The sequence below is a fragment of the Brachionichthys hirsutus genome, chromosome 11 (assembly GCF_040956055.1).
Source record: "Brachionichthys hirsutus isolate HB-005 chromosome 11, CSIRO-AGI_Bhir_v1, whole genome shotgun sequence".
NCBI lineage: Eukaryota > Metazoa > Chordata > Actinopteri > Lophiiformes > Brachionichthyidae > Brachionichthys > Brachionichthys hirsutus.
The window spans coordinates 3,728,343-3,750,553 of record NC_090907.1 but is presented as its reverse complement, the minus strand read 5'-3'; the positions used below and the strand labels follow the sequence as shown (position 1 = coordinate 3,750,553).

The 22,211-nt window shown below is 47.5% G+C and overlaps 1 protein-coding gene across 2 annotated transcripts in view; it reads left to right on the top strand.

Moving 5' to 3' along the window:
* epha4l (eph receptor A4, like) overlaps nucleotides 1-22,211 on the top strand; it is a 44,440-nt gene that overhangs the window by 482 nt on the left and 21,747 nt on the right. For both annotated transcript variants that reach the window (XM_068745192.1, XM_068745191.1), the window contains exons 2-4: nucleotides 1,004-1,071; nucleotides 3,272-3,935; nucleotides 20,514-20,669. In XM_068745192.1, the coding sequence (XP_068601293.1) occupies nucleotides 1,004-1,071; nucleotides 3,272-3,935; nucleotides 20,514-20,669 (888 nt within the window). The remainder of the gene's footprint in view (nucleotides 1-1,003; nucleotides 1,072-3,271; nucleotides 3,936-20,513; nucleotides 20,670-22,211) is intronic.

Sequence of the window (22,211 nt, the reverse complement as noted above, 5' to 3'; positions counted from 1 at the left end):
ATCTATTCTGCTGCCAGAATGTGTTTTAGTGGAAGATGATCACGGGAATGACAGTGAAAGTGAAAACCCACGCAGTGACACGAAAGAGGAAGATTAACGAGTACAAAACTGCAGCTCGGAGGGGTTCCGTGAACCGAGTCGCTCGTTCGGCTTCCCACGGGGCTCCGTTTATTCCGTTTCAAAATGTTACAGGCCCAAATCAGGTTAAAGTCTCACAAGCAACGGGAATACATTAAAACGGTTTAATTTAATTGAAAGAATACCGAATCTGGTGAATGCAATGTTCCTTGGAACGCGATGTTTCTATTTCTGTCCTGCTCCGCAGGGAAAGGTTGTTTGACAGAAGTCCACGGCGGCGCGTCACGGACTGACTTCAGTCTATACCGATCTGTCTCCCGTTCTACCGACTGATGTTTAACCGGGACTGGCGTAACGGTCCGGTCACACCAAATTCAAACGAGTCCGATAGAAACAGAGACTATGCTGTATTCCAGACATTCCCTTTAATTTAATTTAACACATTTAACGAATCGCTGCTTCCCTTCCGTAAATGGTTCCGTTTTTCCTTAAAAAAATAATATGATTGAATTAGAGACGCCCGTCTGTGTGCGTGTGTGTGTGCGTGTGTGTGTTCGAGGCATTTAAATGCGTGTTGTTCTTCAGCGACGAGCCTCAATCATAAAGACGCGCGTCCAGATCGACAGAAGAAAAATACGCACAAAAAAAACAAACATTAAGAGATTCCTCTTCGTGGACCTTTTGACCTTCTGTTTTGACGTAAATGTTATGTGTGCTTTTTAATTGGACCATTGTGTCTGCAATAAAGATTTTGATTGATTGATCTGTGTTCTGACATTCATCACGAAGATATATCGATTCTTAATTAATTGTTTTTGTGTCCATTCACTCGTAAGTCGGAACCGTCTTTACGCGCCGGCGCTGAGAGTTCCACGCACGGACTGCATGAGGCCGCATGCTCACTTCGCCCAATCTTGTTTTCCAGTCACGTTATTGGACTCCAGATCCGTGCAGGGGGAGCTGGGATGGGTCGCCAACCCCACGGAAGGAGGGGTAAGTACAGCAGAAGAAGAAGCGCCCCCCCTTGTTTGGGTTCATGGACTATTATATACTGTGGTGTAAAAAAACAAACAAAATGGAGATATAACATCAGGAGCTCTGACTGGAAAGCCAAATAAACACAGCTTTTCTTTGGTAAGATTCTGTCCTGGTGAGTCCTTTATGGAAATATATGTCTTGGTGATTTATTGAGCAGCTGTGTGCAATATAAAGATTTTAAAGTATAGGGGTTACGCCTCTAAAACATTATTCCCAGTGTCTTGCAGTAAAATACTGGCGATGTCGCTATTGGTTGTATCCAGAAACAGTCTGGCGGATCTGTCCTGCGCCTAAAGGCAAGCCCGTCACCCCCCCTGCCCCCCACTTCCCTTCCCTTCCCTTCCCTTCCCTTCCCTCTACCTACCCCGTAATGGTCAGATGCAGGGGCCGATACTGCAGCGTGAGGCGTCAGGTTTCCTGAATAGACGGTGCATTGAATCGGCCTTTGTGGAGAAACTTTATATCCCTTTCCACCATTGAGTCGAAGAAAGGGGAAGAGGGGAACTTGGCAGCTGAGAGGGGGTCCTCCAGAGTGGATGAATAGGGGGGGGGGGGTTTCAGCTCTTGCCGCAGGATGATTGGATCTCACCGTAAAGGCGTAAAACAATCGGGAGTGGGGTCGGACGGATGCTTTAATTGGGGTATCTCACCTGAGTCTGATAGCGGGCAGACTCGAGGCCACAGGCCGGCTCGGAGGGCCACAAAACGGGCAAATCTGAATTTGATAGAACTGACTCAGATTGAATGAGTCTTTGAAAGCGATCAGAATTAATAAACGCACATAATTACCAGCGCCATCACATTTCGTCCCCCCCCCGCGCCCCCCCTCCTTCAGCTGCCGCTGGCTCTGCCCGTCAGATCCTCTAAAATGAACTTGACCACCAGTGCTGATCTCAGATCCGCCCCTCGATCCATTTTATCGCCAAACAATTGAGGGTCCCGACAGCCCCCCCCCCCCCCCCCCAAGCCCCCCCGCAAGTCCCCGCAAGCCCCGCGTTCACCCACTCATTACAGCCAATTGCCCTTATTATCTCCCCCCTTTTTCCTTCCATCAAGGGAAAGCTACGGCCTTATCTCAGCGCCGCGTGATTTCCACAAAAACAAAAAAAAATGTCTGTGGGGGGGGTAGGAAGGGCACAGTGTGGAATGGAGCAGCCATAATGATGCCCCCCCCCAAATCACACAGCCGCAGCTATGTTTAGTATTATTAGTATTCCTCTTGGGATGTAAGGCTGTAAAAGTAGATTTGTAAGATAAGGCGTCACATGAAATCTGGCAGCGTGATTCATATCTCCCGCTACTTTTGTTTCTCTTTATTCCCTGCGCTGCTTTCTTTAGTCTTTTTTCGGCAGCCATGCAGAGGCCTGTCTGCGCGTGTTTACAGCCTGGCTCGGTCAAACGTGGTGGAAAAACGTCGGAGAAACCTCAAGACAGGCTTGTGTTTGCTCTATGGTGATCTGGAGAGAAGGGGGGGGGGGGGGGGGAACTTTATCATAAGTAAAACAAACATTCTACCTCCGCCGGAGAAAAAGACGCCAGCAGACAGCGCTGGAAAACTTAATCCGTGCGCCCTGCGTCCCGTCCCCCCCCCTCACTCCTGCGAGTTCACGCGCAGGGAACATGTGCGCCCGTCTCTCAGCCTCCATCATGTACGCTGATGTAAAGCAGGCAGACGTTAGATCATGAGCATTAATTCAGAGCTCTTCCCTTTTTATATTCACGTTACGCCACCTCCATTCTTCTCCCTTTCCCACACACACACACACACACACACACACACACACACACACACACACAATTGAAGGGAATCCATGCATATTAATCCTTTTCCAATATCGTATTAGGACCAAACAAATCTATTAGTCGGCATTCATAAAATATGCATGAACTTTAGCCATCAATTAATTGCTCTGCTCAGACTCAAATATTGACTCATCTGTCCGGCGTGCTCTTTTCCTCAGTAGCTCTCATTCTTAGCCAGTCAAGTGCGATACGATATTATTCCTAACCTTTCGCTCGTCTGCCGTATTACCGTGCAGCGTTTTCATGACTATTCTTAAATGGCCTTTATTACATCCCAGCTTATGTACAGACGTGACCTCAGACGGATAAGAATACCCTTGTGACATTTTTGTCATGTCTTTTTCCCCCGCAGTGGGAGGAAGTGAGTATTATGGATGAAAAGAACATTCCCATCCGGACGTACCAGGTGTGTAACGTCATGGAACCAAACCAGAACAACTGGCTCCGCACCGACTGGATTCCGCGAGGTGGCGCCCAGCGCGTCTACATTGAGATCAAGTTCACCCTCCGAGACTGCAACAGCCTTCCCGGGGTCATGGGAACCTGCAAGGAGACCTTCAATCTCTACTACTACGAGTCCAATAACGACAAGGAGCGCTACATCCGGGAGAACCAGTTTGGCAAGATTGACACCATCGCCGCGGACGAGAGCTTCACTCAGGTGGACATTGGCGACCGCATCATGAAGCTGAACACAGAAGTCCGGGACGTGGGCGCTTTGACGCGGAAGGGCTTCTACTTGGCCTTCCAGGATGTTGGGGCTTGCATCGCGCTGGTGTCCGTCAGGGTCTTCTACAAGAAATGCCCTCTGGCGGTGCGGAACTTGGCCCAGTTTCCCGATACCATCACCGGAGCCGACACCTCCTCACTCGTGGAGGTTCGTGGCTCATGCGTGGATAATTCGGAGGAGAAAGAGGTTCCTAAGATGTACTGCGGCGCTGACGGAGAGTGGTTGGTGCCAATTGGGAATTGCCTGTGTAACCCAGGATACGAGGAGCGCAACACAGAATGTCAAGGTAAAGGAACTACATTGGTCTTGTTTTTTTGGGGGGGGAGGAGTGACGCTCTCTATTTATCCATCATTCTCTGGTGTGAAACTCTGCCAGCCTCTCGTGTATTCTTCCTCCTCAGTTCGTCACAGTTCTCAAAGCCGTTCTTTTCTCCCCATCCTCTGTGGGTTTTTTTTTGTCTTTTTCCCTCCCTCGATTCTATATTTTTTTTACGCTGTAGCTCTCCACTCTCCCCAGTCATCCTTCCGCTGTCTGGTTTGGGTGATAAAAGCAATGATGACTGTAAATGGCCTAATTAGCAAGCCCACTGGGAGGTGTTACACGTTGCGATGCATCCCAGGAGAAATGGTGACACTGGGAGTGTCTCTCTTATTCCCAGTGGAGAAAAAAAAAACTGGGAAAGGAGATAGACGACTTAACAGGAAGGGAGGGAAGGAAACTAAAAGAGTTTATCATTCCAAGCAGGTATGAGAAGAGTGAAAACACACAGCTTTGAGATGAGGTTGAACTCCTTCCTTTGGCGGGGCAGGGTGGGGGGTTATTCCCAGCTCAGCTTGACGTGATCCCAGGCTGTTTGACGAGGTTTTAATGTCAACGGCGTGCTCTACCTTCCACATCTCTTTCTCAAATAATAAGTATTACAGAGCTCACAGCATGTTTGTGAATTTAAACATTGCCTAGAGATCCTGTAAGTGAAAAACACGGCAGTGGATCTTTCCAAATTTTTTTTTTTTTTTTTGTAAATCATGTCACGCTAAAGATCTTGTGATTAGTGGCACATCATAAAGACTGTTTGCGGGATGCACCGATGAGTTTCCCTCGTGCATTTGCTTGGCTCATTTCACGCATCATATTTCCGTTGATGGCACGCAGCGGCGTCTTACGGACGGCATCTATAGCCAGTATTGAACAGCTGCTTTGTGGATCACACGCAGCATTCTGTCGAGCGGAGCCAACGATTGTCTCCTGGCAAGTGGACGCCAATTCTACCGCCATTGTTTGTCGGTGTGGCTCAACCAGCCACCCACCAGCCCCTCACACAAAAAGGCAGTGAGCCAAAGCGACGAGGGGTCAGAGGCCGGGCACGGACGATTAACAGGAGGACGTACCACTACACCTCTCCTAATTTACGAGGGAGCATTTATCTTGAAAGACTAATTGCGGGACCAGCAGGTCTGGTGATTTAGGGGTACCAATGGCCACTAGGGGGTGGGGAGGAAAAAGAGCCCAACCGGTCACAGATGGGTTTTATGTGCGTTTGCTTTCGTATCATTTGAACTGTAAGAATTCTCTTGGAGTATAGACCCACCTCCCTCTCTGCTGGGTGCAGATGGTTCGGTCCATTCTGGTTGTGGCGGAGGGTCAAGGGATGGCCAGAAGCTTGAGAGAAGTACACCCTGACTTGGTTTGCTCTAAGTTTAAACCCAAGGAGAGCCCTGATCTCATTTCATATTGTAACTTGCATTGGAAACAGAGCCCTTGTCTCCCCGCTTTAATTTCATTTGAGATAAATAGCCGCTACTCTCCAAAGAAGGCAATGGAGGATTTGGAAACCTCGGTTTTATGTGACTAATATAGTTCTGCAGTGTTTGCCAACCTTTGAGCTGGCAGCGTTTCATTTCAAGCCAACATATCCATTTAGTTCACATATCACCTTATCTGCTCGACTCTGTTTGGGTTACCAGCGCCAATCCATCCAATCCATTCACTTTTAGCTTCGGTTACAATGTTTGAAAAGTTTAACATTTTACTCCATTTGAAACTGGATAACGTGCAGAACGTTTGATGCTTCAAGCCTGCTGGGGGGGTGTCGGTCTAGATCAGCGCCAGATGAAGGACTTGAAGGCACCGTCCACAGTCTGTGTGTGTGTGTGTGTGCGTGCGTGCCTTAATTTCCAGACTATAAGCTGATGCGGCTAATTTGGGGATTTTTACAGGCTAAAATGTCACAAATATATGTCCCCTCTTCACATCAGACCAATTAAATGACCAAACAGGTCACAGTGGACCAATGAAACTAGTCGAATTACATCAAACGCACAGTCATGATGGAAAACACATGAAGAAACGCATAGACGATCGATCTGGCTATCAAATATAGAAATAAAGCTGGTGTAGGCTGAGCATCGATTAATGGATGGTGAGACGGAGACGGCAGCGTGAAAAACTGAAATAGACAAAGAGAGGCAACGAAAGTGACAGCACCACCCACTACGCCACCCTTGTTTCTTGTGCTTTTTTTGGTTAATTTGACCCTCATTATGGCTCCCAAATAAATTCAAATTGCTACTTTATTAGGGCTAAGAAGCCTAAGCGTGTTGAAAGGATCAGTCTTCCTTCTCCTCTCCTGCTCCATCTCTGCCACACACTTTCAACAACAAAGGTAAAGTGATGTTGATGTTTTGCTTTAGTATTAATGCACAACTGTTTTGGGCTTTTCTATAATTACGGTTATATCGTTAATTCCTTTCTATGTTTTCGCCACACAAAAACCCATGAAAAAAGTGTTTCTGGGACGGATTAACTGGATTCATGTTCATTTAAATGGGAAAATTTGTAGTCTGAAAATTCCTGTATGTGCACTGATGAGATGGTTAATATTCCTCCGTATGACAGGCTCCATAGGGGGGGGGGGCTCCCCTCTGTGACCATGGTGACCGGCGCAGTTCCATAGGAGATGTGCTCTCTTTCTTTGTCTGATTTCTGGTTAAAACATTTTTGAAGAGCATCTCAGCCTTTGTTCACAACTTTCTGAATCTAAAATGTTTCTTGTTGAAAAGATTCTGTGGTTCACACAAGCACAATTGTGTGTGGTTGCGTACTTCTGAGCGTGTGTGTGTGTGTGCTTGTCTTGTGTTCGTGCAGGGTTACAAGGGTACCTTGGCCCCTCATTCCCAGCTCTGGATGAATAGGCTCTCCTCCATCATTGTTGAGGCAGCAGCAGAGCCGACTAAAGCTGCTGATGATTTTATTTTGGGGGGGGGGGGGCTGACTGGGTACGTATAGGAGTTGTATTTGCTGCTCCTGGTAGAGGTCAAGGGTCGTCCCCTTCTGCATCCATCTTACAGCCCTGTCTGACAGGGTTGTGGATCCAGGATTGATTAAGACGTCAGGGTTTTGACAGCTGCGGCGGGGACGTGTTCGTGTGTGTCTACGGTGGAGGTGGGCCAAGGGCCAAGGCAGGAAGGGCAACAAGGGCACTCGGGTCCAAGGGCCCCCCCTGATCTAAGAAGAGGGGACTGTCTGTTTACATTTGGGATCCCTTTCCCTGTTAACAACCCCCCCCCCCCCCCATGCCCCAGTGGGGAAGAGTCGGTGTCAGGGGAGTCCCTCGCTCCTCATCTGGCGAGGGGGCTCCTACTGTTTGAGGAATGGGCAGGAGAGATTAGTGAGTGTTATTATGGGGTTATGATAATTGCCTTAAGGGCTTCGAATGTGTGATTTGGCAGCCGTCGTGCGTCGACACACCAGTCACATATGCTTTCAGGAAAACCAGGACGTTGTGTCTTTATTTGACTTCAGGCTGTAGCCGGTGGTGCAGGTGTTGTTTGGAGGAGGTTGATGAGCTCCAAACCGGCACCCCACAGGTGACGATGAGCAATAGTCAACAATAGTCAACACGCAAATATGCTGACACTTACAGAAATGTGTATTTTCTATTTATTTAGTCCGAAAACACCAAAAAAAATGTTCCTGCTTTTTTAAAGGAACTCTGGGAACAGAAGTTTAATCGACAAGTCACCTTTCATTTCTGTTCCCTGTTTACTTGTTTGCATCTGTTAGTGTGGGTCATTGTGATTTAGAGCCTAATTGTGATGTCAGTGTGCGATCGGGCTATTTCCTCACCTGAGGCCTCACCGAATCCCTCATCCGTGTTGGATTAAGAGGTTCTAGGGTTGAAGTTTCTCTCCTGTGCTCGGTGTGTGTCTGTTTATTTCATTCTCTTGCTTCCTCTGTTGACAGTGTTAAATATGCACTTGGGAGCAGCATCTGAATTCACCACGTTATTCTGTTTAGCCTGCTGGTCCCCATTGGTGTTAAATACACAGACTCTTCCTCTCCCTTTCTCCACCTCCTTCCTCTCTTGCGCAAACACACAAATTAAGTATTTGCATCTTCCTCTTGGCTGCCTGACATTGCGTTTTGCCTTTTCTGTCAATGTCATCTGCCTCTGAAAACGTTACTGTGAGTTTCTTCTCCTTTTTTTCTGTTCACATATTCTCTCTTTCATTTCCCTCTTATCTTCTTCATGTTTCTGTTTTCAATTTTCACTCTTTCACACCACGTCTTTTTTGTCCTCATTGTTCTTCTCCGGCCACTGAGGCGGTTCGTGTTTATCAGACTTGCCTTTGGTGGCAGCAGCAGGAAGTGGACGGAATAATGAGATTACCTTCGCTGTTAGGATGGAGGCATATCAGAGCAGAACATCATCATCATCACCCACCATGAAGGCATGCACACGCACAATTATGAGTCTGTGCACCAATAATAAAAGAAATCAGACACGTGTAAGTAAGGATGCCTCACCTGATGCACGCACTCACACAGCGCTGCATGCATGGCTCCATCCGGGTACACACATGCAAAATAAGTCATAAAACAGTCATAAATATGTCTAGCACACACACATGCACAAGGTTTAGTCTGTGTTAGCACACACTTGAAGCCGAGCAGAGAGCAGCAGAATGAACGCACTTACCGCTCTCCACGGCACCAGAGACGCACATTTTGTGCTGCAGATCAGAGACAAGGAATCCATTACCAACGGAGGGCAGGATAGAACAACAGATACGCAGAAGAATGAAACAAAATGTCTCATGAGCGATCCCCTGCCACCCTCCTCTCCTTGCTGGAGTAATTGCTTAAAGAGGAATGCAATTTAAAACAATGCTTTAAGGTTCTAAAATGATGGGGGGAAAAAATCCCCTCAACACACACAAATGCCCTTGTGACTTGATGAAGGAGGGAGGCATGCGGGGTGTGTGTGATTCAGCCATCATTAGCTGAGGTGCTGAAATGTTTTTCCTGCTCGGGCTGCCGTCTTGCCTCAGTATTTGTTCCCTTTGCCGCTCTCGACACTCATCACTCGGCTCGGTTTTTTCCTCGCGGCGCTCTGTTTGGGGCAGGAAGCGACCAGCGATCAAGAATGACCCGGGAGCTGACAGCTGCTGCCACATTGCCAGCTAAACTGTGTCGGAATACCGCTGCCATGACTCTCCATCTTTAAGTAATTTATCCACAGCTAAGCTTAAGAAGCTTCAACCCCCCCCATGAAAATCAAGAATCCTCCGGAGCTATGTTAAAGAAAATACCAAAGCCTTGCCAAACTTGATCAGAAATAAGTCGATTTATCCTCTCAGCAGCTGCGAGGAGAATACGATCTCACTTCTGCATATGAGCGGATATGCGGCGATGCTTTTTCTTTTAAACTGCCATTTAAAATGTGACCAAATACTGTGCAAATTTGAATGTTGTCCACGGTTTCTTGTTGCCTGCCTTTCGAAGGTTGAGATCAACGCTACGCTGCAACACGGACGTCAGTCGAGATCTGCACTGGAAGTGTCAAGAAAGGATTTAGGATGATAAAATTGCTCTCTCTCTCTCTCTCTTCTCCTGTCCTCTCTTCTCCTCGTCTTCTTGAAAAGCATCCTCACTTTGAAGCCCGCGATGAGAAGAGGGAGCGATTAAAGCAGTCAGCAAGCAAATTAGCATGTCAAAAGGCTCTGAATCAATACCCCAGCTCTCTACCAACACAACCTTGCAGGGCTTTCACCCCCCCCCCCCCCCTTCCGCTATACATCCCTGCTGTTCTCCCATTCCTCTGCCTGTTTCCCTTCCTCTCTTGCCCCTCTTTCTCTTTCTCTTTCAATCACTTTAAATCTTTTTTCCCCCTCTCCCTCCAAACCCCTGCGTTGCCCCTCCGCTGACAGACAGCGAGGAGGGAGGGGCAGCGTTTGTAAAGAGAGATGGACAGATGCATAGGCATAGAAAGATGGAGAGAGAGAAAGATGTGGACGGCAATCAAGTGGGAACGGTCGGACCGTTTCCGCTGATGTTCTAAAAGAGTGGGAGAGCAGAAAGAGGGGAAGTAGAGGAAGGTGGGAGGAGAGAGAGGGAGAAAGAGACCAAAAACATGGGGGGTGGGGGGGTGAAGTTGAAAGATTTAGTTCCAGTCTGGCAACCATTCTTATTCTGCACTTCATCCATAGTATGGAAATCCGTTTGATCAAGAGCAATGTGTTACTGATCACAAGGCCTGAGTGTGAGTGTGTGTGTGTGTGTGTGTGTGTGTGGACATACAGAATATACTGTACAAGTGTGTCCAAGACAAAATCCGTCCTATATTTATTCTGTGCATCTGTCGCAGCAGGCATATCACACTCGGGATCATAAACTCCCATTAACTTTCCAAACGCGTTGTGCGATCTGCGCCTGGAGACAAAGCAGGCCTGCAGCTCCTCAGATGGACGGCCAGCTCTCCCTCAGCATGCGACAATATGTGTGTGTGTGTGGGGGGGGGGGGGATTGCGAACACCTTGACAATGCTTTATCTCTCCCTCTCTCTTTCTCCTACTGATTTCTATCTTAAGCTCCCCCCGCCCCACCGGGGGCGATAGTCGGCAGTCTTTTCTTCTCTTTCGTTATCGTCCTTTTTTTCTCAGAGGGCGAGGGGTTCGGTGGCCAAAATCAAAGATTGCTCGGTGGCAATCAGTTAGGGGTTATGACAAAAAAAAAAAAACGCGCAAGAAAAGCCCACCCTGTAATCTGATGTGCCCTGAGACGAGACACTGTGTGCATCTTAAGGAGCTGAGATGCTCTGTTTCAGATGCGATGGGGAAATTCTCCCTTGAAAAGCAAACATGCACTTTGAATGCGAGATTTTTTTTATGCACGAATAAGAATTAGGAATGCAGGCAGGTTATTAGACAGACAGATGTCCTTGCGACCGCCTTGAAGCGTTTTCGTCTTTTATTGCCTGCATGGACAATGTTAGATGAATTTGGACCACTTCCATGGCTTGAATGGCCATTAAACTCTACCAGATGAATCACCACCGCTTTAGGATGTGTATGATTTGCTGTTTACATAACATCTGATAACAGAGTTTAAAATTGAAATTGGGATTCCTTATTTCTTATATTTATCAGGTGTCCAATAGGATCCAAAAACAAAAGAGATATAAAAATGCATGTGAAAGCAGAGCTCTGGTTTTAAGAGGTTAATGCAATCGATTCGAAGCTGAGCTTACAAGAGGGTGCCGACGATAAAATGCCAAAGGCCTTGTGGAAATACGTTAAATTCATCTATAAAATTGTGCATCTTGAACAAACACGCTTTAGCAGGTAATAGAGCCCAAACACTTAATTCTTAATTTGTAATTCAGTGCATGAAATGGAAGTCCGGCGGTGTGTAATCCATTAAGGCTGTTTGTTGTGTCTTCTTCTGTCGCTAAAAGACAGTTGTCAAATATCGAATGACTCAGGCGTCATCTGAATACACATCCTCGAGGTGCATCCACATCCGTACGTGTCAAACGATGATGGGATCACTTGGGATGTTAAGACCAGGTCTGAGCAGAGCCTTTGAGATCAGGTGGCCGACCTCTCGCTGCGAATACATGCGTGTGCATGCGGGGCATGCAAACGACGTGTTTGAAACACGCTATGGGGTTGCCCATGAGGTGTAACCTCTCTGCGGGAGAGCTGAAATGCAATTTGGGGGACGTGGAGGTCTCGCAGCCGTAGTTCTCCAATAAAAGGCAGAGGTGTGCTGACGCTACGGCACGTCTCCGGGATTAGAAAACCTGATCCCCTCCTGATCCGAGGTGAGCTGTCGAATGCTGCTGGAAGGGGAGGAAGGGAAAAAAAAAGACGTGATCCCTCGAAGGTTCACACCATGAAGGAATGTGAGCGCAATGAGAAATAAGAGGAGAGTGAAAACAGAAGAGACAGATGGGATGAAGACAGAGAAAAGGAGGTGACCGAAAATCAAACGGGGGCACCTAGATGTCTAAGTGGGGCGTCAGTGTGTGACAGAATGAGTGTGTGTAGAGGAAAGAGAAAGATGAATTGACTCCTGTCTCGTGGGCCTGATAAATGACCTGAGATGTGAAAGGTGAAGTGGGTGGGGGGGTTATGGGTACAGGCAGTGATTGCTTTTTTGAACAAGCCTCGCGTGTCCGTGTCGCAGTCTCTGGCAGCTGAGGTATGATGGCTGAACGAGTGTGTGTGTGTGTCGGATCCATAAAGATTTCTTGTGGGTTTTTTTTTTTATGTAAAGATATTCTCATAGTGGTGTCAAGCAGGAGGATAAAGGAAGACCTTTCTGGCAGCTGTGTGGGGTGCGAGGTGCTGTTAGAATCACAGATAAATCTGCCAGAGATATCTTTATAGTTTCTTTCACCACTTAGCGTGACGCGAAGGGCAGATAGCAGACATGGAGGAAGTGAGCAGGAGACCAAAAACAAACAACAACAACGACAACAACAACAAACACACGAGCCTGACTACAGTCGGGTCCAAACCCTTCATGCAAAGCTTGCCGTGCATTTGGCTTTCACAGCTTATACGCGCCTCGTCCCTTCAGCGTCCCGTCATCACCGCGCCTGCGTGTCTGTCCTCACATCAAAGCTAAAGGCTAAAATGTTACACATTAGCAGAGTAACCTTGTCCAGGCAGCAGTCATTAACCCCAGGCTCCTCTTACATGCCCCGTAGCCTGCCGGCGAGGCCAGGTTCAACTAGCCCGGGGTTACAGAGGGCAGAACTTACACCCAACAGCAACGTCTGTGGACACACACACACACATACACACACACACACACACACACACACCATGCAAAGCCAAACTATGCCAAACAGGACCTGGCACAGTTTCAAGCCGAGGGGTATCACTTCCATTACAGCAGCGACCCCCCGATGCTGTTTTGAGGGAGAGGAGGGAAAGAGGTCTGGAGAGGGGTGGGGGGGTGGGGGGCTGAGTGACACCAGGAGAGGTCAAAGGGTAAAGCAGCGACAGCCACAGTGCAGACCGGTGGACCGTCAGTGGGCTGACATGAGCTGTTGAAGAACAAGTGACCCAGGACAGTTTTTATTCACCCTGACTGAGAGCGCACGCACACACACACACACACACAGCATATAACTGCATGTCTTCATACACACAATACATTAACATGGCGTTGCGCTCAGTTTTCTCAAGGACACACACACACACACACACACACACACACACACACACAATGGAAGGTGGCTTCGTGGCCCCAGACAGGCTGTCGTCTGGGAGCAACAAGTAGATTACCTAAACAAACAGCCTAAAAATACCCTCCTTTTTACTCATAAGTTGACCCCCCAGTCCTGACCCCTCCTACTAGCCCACCAATCTGCTTCTGAGAAACCGACAAGGGTGATGTCGAGTGTGAGGTCGCCACATAGGAGTTGCTTTGTCTTGTTTAGTCATTTCCTTTAGCTTGGGAAAGCTAAAGTGCCTTTTCTGCACCCCAAAGATGACGAGATACAAAACATCTGCTGCTAATGAGTCCGGAGTTGGGAAGATACCCAACAAAGTAAAGGTGGCTTTTGTTGTCATGGATCCATTTGAAAATGTAATCGTGTGCGAAAGTTCCGTCCTTGTGGAAAAGCAGGTCAGCAATGGTGAGACATTGAATAGTTTTAAAGCTAGATTGTAAAAAATCAGAGACAATGTGAATCTACTTTAATCACTGAATGAATGAAAATTGACGAACCGAGTGTGTTTAACGGGTAAGAGAAATGATGCAGGATTCGTTTCCTTGGCGCCTCTAATAACCTTATTTATATTTCAGTTCACATATTTAAGATGAAGCTACGATTACAAGACAATGATTACATTTTTCTCAGCGACAACATTCAAATAAGCTCAACACAATGTGAGAAAACTAAATGGAGCTCTTTTGGGGATTGTCGGTGACACTTGGTTCACGCTTGTTTACAGGTTTGGACATGGGGCCCCACTGAGACTGCTTCCCTATCACTTCCTCTTCCTCTTCACCTATTCTTGGTGTGTGTTTGTGTGTGTTCTCCTCACACATCCCCCCCCCCCCCCCCCCCCATTCTCTTTGACTCCTTGCGAGCGAAGCAGTTTAAGGCTACCAATTGTTTAGCGGTGTGCGCCTTTGCAAGTGTCCCCTCGCACAGCGACATTAGCATACTCCCCCCCCCCCCCCCCACCGCCTCCCGGCCTCTTTTTTCATCATTGAATTGAAATGCAGCTCTTTTCATTGTAAACAATGTCAGGAAAGTATGCAAGACACACACTGCCTGTTCGGACGCACACACACATGTCCAACATGAGACCCGGTCCTTTCCAGATCCTCGGGGAAAATGGACCAAAACAATACCTGGACTGAGTTTGTTTACCTCCCATCGTCCCCGCTGTGTTGATGTCCCTGCACTCACCTTGTGCACACAAAGTCCATTTGGTGGCTGTGTTTGTGAATTGTCATGCATGCGTGGCATTGCAAAGTGTGTCTGCGTAGTCCAGAGGACATTTAAAGGGCTTTGTGTGTATACCTGCGGGTATACAGGTGTCCAGAGGTCTGCCAGCCTCTCTTTGTGTCTCTATTCTGTTTGCCATGGATTATTGTCCATTACCCATCTGCTGTGCAAACCTTAGGTCACAAAAGGTCTTTGGTGGGTTGGCACTCAGCCTAGTTTTGGGTGGTGCCACCTTTGCAGACCTGGCATGGCTGCAAATGTGGAATCTGAGTGGCCCCCCACCCAATCGAGCCAAGGCAAACAGTGTTCCACCAAACAAAGATGGATCTGTTTGTTGCCTGCACCTCCCTATTCTGTGCATGTTTTTTGCCTTTCTTCTCGTGCCGCTCTCTCTTCCTCACATTCACATGTTGTACCCTGGTCTCATTTGAAGGCGTGGTCGTGTCCATTCTGAAGTGCACGGGTGGAATGTTCTAGATTTTTGTGATAATTAACCATTGTGCTAATATTCCTCCTTAAGGCCAGGGAATGAGGACGTTGACGTCTACGTGCCAATGAGAGCGCAGAGGCCTCGGTCGGCAGGAAGTCTTCAGAACAATATTTCACGTTTTTAAGTTATGCAATCCAAACATGAACAATTTATGTGGCACCACGGTTCACTGTTGCTACATATTAGAGGAGGAAATGGGTATTTACTACTTAGGCTTGTATGTAAACATCAAAACTTGTTCCTCGGCTGTTATGAAATACAGGGAAAAATACTGTAATGTATTTAATTGCAGGTAAACGTGATGTCAAATTTGGATAAAAAATTAAATCAGTCGAAAGGAGCAGGTGAGATTTCTTAATATATATTTATATTTGCTCCAGGATTTAGTTTTACCAAGTTACTCTCTAATTAATTGTAGTTTTCAGTTCAGTTCAGTTCAGACAACTTTATTTATCCCAAGGGGCAATTTAGTTTACGCAGTCTACCAGACCATACAAATATCCACAAACATAATAAATAAATAAAAATAAAATAAACAAAAGACACTCAGTATATTGACAAATGCTCAGTAATGATGATTATCATGCATATTTAGAAGAGTCTAAGTGAGTTTCACAGTGAGTTCTGCTCATCAGGTTCTCTGGTTGGTGCTCCGATGAATCACACAGAGACATTTTAATTAGGCCAGTGTCACTGATTCTCGTATGATGGATCAATGTTCCCGAAATTCAGTGATAAATCATCCAGCATTTGACAGGAGAAACTGCTGGCAACTCTTACTGCTGCTGGCACCGGCCACCGCTGGGCAAAGCTGCAGTGACTGTCAGCAAGGCCGGCTCGTATGCCAATAGCATCATTAGCTTTAATGGCTTTTGTTCTTAGCCTTCATTAACACCAGTAAGGATGTCAAACCTGCTGTCACTCGCCGACTTCTTTGGGTCGGACTTTTCAAAAGATGCCACCTTTCCTCTTCGGGTCAAGGTCAAAATGTGTGATGAGTGTGTGTCATCAATCATGGTGATCAGCTTCGATGGCCGTGTGTCCCTCATCCATCACACTGATGGGTTCCGTTGGACGTGTGGTTGCGTGTCGGCATCGGGGGGGGGGGGGGGCAGGAGGTAATTAATAACCTCTGGTGACGGCATTAATGAGTTAATCTGCTCCGCTCTCCTGCTGTTCTTGTGACAGATGCTAACGGTCAGCAGCTAGTTATCGTCGGTGCCTCAGGTGTATCGATACGGACAGTCTTTTATTATCCGTGGGTGTCTCTGTGGAAATAGCAAGTATATGCATCCAAGACTGAATATAAAATAAAATAAAATAAATCCAGCTCAGGTCAGCTACCGGAGGCTACACAAAGCTCGTTTGTAAAAGTAATCCTGTTCTCGAAGTAGTCGCATCTGAGCAACAAGCCGCTTTCCGCGGGGGGGCAGACACAAAAGGAAGAGGGCTTTGTCGGGAAGGCAGGATAAATAGACCTCAAGGTGCAGGAGAAGGCGAGACTCTCCTTGCCCTCAGGTCCTGAAAGCTGATTGTTTCATTTTCCCCCCTCAAAGACCAGCTTTGTGGCGTCGTCTCTGAGGGCTCCTCTGAAGAGCGCTCGCTGTCTGTTATGACTAAGAGAATGACAGAGTTTTCATCTCCCAAAGACGATAAAGCATAGCCTTAAAACGATGGAAAATTCTGTTGTTTGAACTTAATAAAAAAAAGAGAGAGAGAGAATTATTATAAGAGAGCCAATCCTTCTGCTCGGGCCGGCCTGGTTACTGTGAGCTCGGCTCTGGGTGTTATATTCCTTGGGCTTTTTGGACGGCCATTGTAGCGCAAGTTGGGTCTCATGCTTTCAGTCCCTTGTGCACCGGGCACTTTGTTGTGTGGGCTGCAGAATAGCTTGCCTATCATGCTTTGCATTTGGATCACTCAAGGTGGGCACCAGTGGGAGGGTGCGTGGGTGGATGTGGTTTCATTTGGCTGCAGTTTAGGGAGCATCCATGCTTGCTCGAAGCCTGGTGTGTAGGTTGTTGCCACTTAGAGGAAAACTTAGCTGGGTTTTAGCTTGCTTGTGTGTGTGTGTGGGTAGCTATCATTGTGTCATTAAGCTTTTGTGAACTCCTACTTTTTTGCAGATGGCTGCATCAACCTTTTTTTTTTTTAATCTTCAACAGAAGTTCAGATTTCCCCTCCCATCACGCGGTGCGACCAATTCACCCATCAGAGTCCCCACCACACTGACAAAACTACTCATTAACTCCCACAGCCCTCTCCCCTCCACCCTCGTCCCCCCCCCCCTTTCCTACAAACCTGCTTTAGCTTAGAGACAAGAGGGACAGGGCGGGGAAGGACTGACAAAAGGGAAAGAGACTAAAGCCAGAGACGAGGATTGAATGAGTGAAAGAGCTGCTGGGGGAGAAAAGGGGGGAAGAATGCGATGTCCCGGTGTATGAGGGATTCCATTTTTTTTTCTTTTTTTTGCCGTTCCAGAATAGAACAGTAAGTCACCAGTCTCTTTGTCTGCCTTTGATCTCTCAGCTCAGGGATTTGGCACCTGACAAACCCCTTCTCTGTCTGAAAGGAGGCCTGCCGAGAGAACGCCCAGCAGAGTGGGAGAGAGAGAGAGAGAGCGACGGGGCGAAAAAGATGGTGTGGAAAAATTGTGTTAGACTTTTGAAAGCTCCACGAGAGGATATGATGAAGGCTTCTCAGCTCAGACCCTTTAAAACTAAATACATGTGTGCTCATGTATATCTGTATTTGCATCTGTGTGTGGGTTTGCCACGGCTGGCCCGGACAGAGATAAATCCAGCAAGTCTTAAGGGAGATTCCTCTCTGAAGCCACGGTCCCTGGGACCACCCACTACTGCGGTCTCTTCCTCCACACACACACACACACACACACACACACACACCTAATAGGAAGCAAATTCTATGGCTTAACTTGGATTTCAACTTCTCTATTCCCCTGAACCGCTCCCTTCTGCAGGGCACTAGCTGCTATAAACAATCCCTTATATGTTGACATCACTTTTTCAAACATGAAATGCAGAGTCTCAAACCGCAGAATGAGATGCTTTTGCCCGGCTAATGGTAAAACTTGGATTGAGAGTTTGCAGATAATTCTGGGATGGCCTCTGGGATGGCCTCTGGGATCTCTGGGGTCAGCCCGGGACGGCTTAATAATTGACAAGTGAGAAACTCATCAAGCGTGCACAGTTTGAGGCAGCCTGCTCTTAGGCTATGCCTCTTTAAAGAGGCTCAGGCTCAAAGGATGTGAAGCATAGGACTCAATTAACTCTCCCCAGCTTTTGGCTAAGGGGGCATCGTCTCATACAGCTGCTTGACCCCGCTCTCACCTCTGGAGGCGTTCCTGGTCAGCGCACTCGTACAAACCACGACAGCATCTTTGTGTTTTAGCACCTGAATCGGTCACCACCTTTTAAACAATACTAACAAATCCCAGCATCCTTCTGCCTCAAGTGATGAGAAGGAGTGCGGAAAGATTGTTTTAAAGATGGCGAGATAACACAAAGCTCCTTCTGACTAATCTCCTCTTATGAGGGTTAAAAAAAGAAGAAGAAGAAGAAAGAAACCTGGGCTTTCTGCACCCCTGCAGGGAACAATCTAAGGGACCCTTAGTTTAGGGTTAGAGAGCGAGGTGACAGGGATTCATCCCTGATTGCCTGAGTGGGAATGGGGGGGGGGGGGGTGCTCAGCAGGTAGCAGCTAGCCTGGCTCAGTTTAAATCATGTTACACTAATCCAGCTGCATGAGACGAGCGACTGGGCCAGAGAGCCTGACTTTATTACTCCAAGATAAGGTTTTCAAGTACTTTAGGGGGTTTGTGTATATCCTCTTTTGTGTGTATGTGTGTGCATGTTGGTGGAATGTGTGTTTTTGTCAGAGGACCAACCCCCCCCCCCCTTGCTGTGGTGCATGTGGACAGGCACTGATTTGATTTCTAGTGTGGTGAACACATATGGGGGTTTGTTTATCGGCCTATTCTTTAGTATGCTCCCTTGATGTATTTATGACAGCAGCCTTTGGAGGCCGTGCCTTTCATTTGAATCTGGCTTGTGTTTGATAGTCGTTGAGACTATTTCTATGTGCGAACGGGGGGGGGGGATTGCTTCACCCCTGCAGACCATAAGCGTGTAATTATCTAATTTATATTTGGTATTACGAATTTCACCCGTCGCCTTCCAGTAGGTCTTTTTTGCATCGGAGGTAGACGGACAGACGCGTACATACGCTCAAACGCCATTGGCCGCCCCGCTGCAAAAACACACAGCAACCTCATTGAGTGACGGGTTATTTGGTCCAATCGGCGTGACGACTGTCTGCGCTGCACCTCTCGGAGAACTGTCCTTTTGTCCTCCTCCTCTGGGTCAGCGCTCAGAGGGTGAAATATAACCCCGCTACATTTCCCAACCATTATAGCAACGGATAGATGAGGGAGAAACTCCTTGAAACGTTAGCCCTCCAATCAAACTGCCACTCACAAGAAAAGGTGAGCACTGTTGCCAAAAGTGGGGAAAGTGTCACTTGGGTTGCCAGTTCAGACGGAGGTGTGTGTAGCCGCTTGTGCGTGTGTGCGTGTGTGTGTGTGTGTGTGTGTGACGAGTTTGTTTGTTAAATGGTCTGAAGTGCCAACGGCTCCAGTTTCATTGTGCCTCCAAACCTCACCAGCGAAGCGTAGCTTAAATCCGTGAGAAAGACAAGAGGTTGGTCATTTGAGCTCGTCTCTTTAGAATCAAACCGAACGGTGCCCTTCCGTCCTTCTTGATTATGGGATGCATGTGCGAGAGAGAGGAGGACGCACCACAGATAAAAAACGAAGCCACAGTGAAGAAGAAGCGAGAGCCTCCGGGGGCAACACATTGTTTTCTTGTAGCTATAACGGGGGGGTTTACACAGAGTTCTCCTCTTCTCCACTGTTGGAAGACAAGCATTTGATAAAGTGCTACGTGACAAAGCCACAGATTTTACCATCTGACTTCTATCAGATTTTGCATCGCTGGTTTATACAGTCATCATCTTTGGACTGTAGTTGCCTAAACAAAATAAAGCTATCTGGTAGATTCCTGCTCCTCAGGGGATGCATGACGTGCACGGTTCTTGGACAGGAGCACTTCCTTCAGCATCAACATGAGGTTGGGATTTTGCTGTTTTGATCGGCGCGTAGCTCATCAATTATGGGATGGAATGCTGGGACGTAAAGATCTCTTCATAACATTGGCCTTTTCATCTCGCGCCCTCAAAAGGATAACTTATAGACTTGTTCAGCGCCAAAGTAATGACGCTCGCATCAGTCTCAGCTGCACTTTTTGTTTTGCAGTAATAGGAAGATGTTGGCATGAGAACTCGGACTCCCGCTCAACTCGGCTGGCTAAAACGGCGAATGTTACGCCTGCTAAGTATTTAGAATTCAGCACCAGTGTGCCTAAAGTTAGAGCTGCGTTCACATGACTTCACACAGTGTGGAGAAAGCACACTATTTCAGTAAGGGTTAGGGTTAGGGCTTTATGTGATGCGCTTGTATTTGAAGTTAAAGCCAAACCCAGTCGATGCCGCATGCCGACTTCTGACCCGACTGACCCTGCTGCGTCTCCTTGTTGTCTTCCAGCCTGTAAGATCGGCTACTACCGCGCTCTGGCCACGGACAGCTCCTGTTCCAAGTGTCCGCTCCGCAGCTACTCCGTCAGGGAGGGATCCACCTCGTGTGTTTGCGACAAGGGATACTTCCGCTCCGAAACGGACCCTGCATCCATGCCCTGCACCCGTAAGTACATTTTGATGCATTGGAATACATAATGAATATTTATAAAAAAAAAAAGACATGACCCAGAAAAGCTTTTTCCTGAGCCGCTCTTTCACATGCACGCAAATGCACACTCTCTCTCTCTCGTACAGGCCAAACTGATTTACCCACCCACACACACACACACTCACAGACAATCTTTCTGCACACACAAAGCAGGCGGCTGTTGGTTTAATAGCTGTCATTTGATTCCAGGTGGTACTTAGTGATCAGTCATGGTGGCAGAGAGCTAATGAGGGTATAAACCGCTGCATCCCACATTCAGTCTTCCACAGCGAGGCTGCAAAGCAGACCCACTTACACAGCCTGTTCAGGGTGGGGCCGGCGAGCCTTTATTCCGCCCCGCCGTTCGGTGTGTAAGCAGTAAAACGGTAGCGGAGGATATGTGGCGTTCCAGCTCCGAGGCAAATTAGAGCTCTTTTTAAAAAGGTGAGGCAGAAAGGGGGGATGAAGATGTGACATTTTCACAATTATCCAAACCCAGGAGACTCTAAAGCGGCTTGTAGCCGGCAGCAGCAAACATAAAGGCGAAGAAAATCATCCGAAAAGGTCTTCAAGTCGGGGAGACGGGGACGCTCCTGACCCGCAGAGAGAGGAGGATGAGAGCAACTGCCACGCAACGGGGAAAGTCGAGCCTGATCCGTCCTCGACGCAGCGCTGGCTCCAGACGTCGGGCGTCATACGAGCTTTGCTATTTGAAATCACACACCAGAACAGCATTGTTCCGCTGTTGTTTTGTTCAGTGTAAACAAACAAGGCCATCGTGGAGAAGGGTCTTTGTTCATGCGCTGTTGCATGATCACTGAGTAAAAAAGGGGGCCAGACAACAAATACGGATAAAATATCTGCAGCGGAACCCAGACAGCTGACGAAAGAGGAAAAACAAGGACAGATGGGAAAGCTGGAGATGTATGCAGAGAATGAATAAGATGCTGCGATAGAGAAGAGGGCTAAGCTGCCAGGAGAACATATTGCATCCAGCTGAAGAAAGTTCAGACCCCCCCCCCCCCTTCTCTTTCTGTTCTGAATCTGGTTCCTCCGACTCACCGTAACTGTGGTAACAAATATTTAACAATCCTTTTTTTTTTTAGAGCTCGTTCCCTTTCTGAGACACAAAACTGGGCGGCTGTTGAGTTTCAAATCAACGCAAACAGAGGAAAAATAATACACAAAGCTGTCTCACATTACATCCGTACATATGGCATGCGTTTGTGTGTGAGTGAGAATATGTCATATAACAACTGTACAACCAAAACATCTGTTCAGCTCCTCAGCCCATAGGCTGGTTGCCGTTTGACCCACATGATCTGTCCAGTTCTTCTGGATTCGTCACTCAGCAAAGCTCTTGATTAAATTAGACGAGCAGCCGAATCCCCCGGCCGTCGAAGCAGCACCAACGCCGGACGGCCTCTGATTATTCCCCCGCCGCGCGGTATCACCTCAAGACCACGAAGAATGTTCTGTTGTACAATTTGTTCATGACTGGGAATATAAACCAACTTG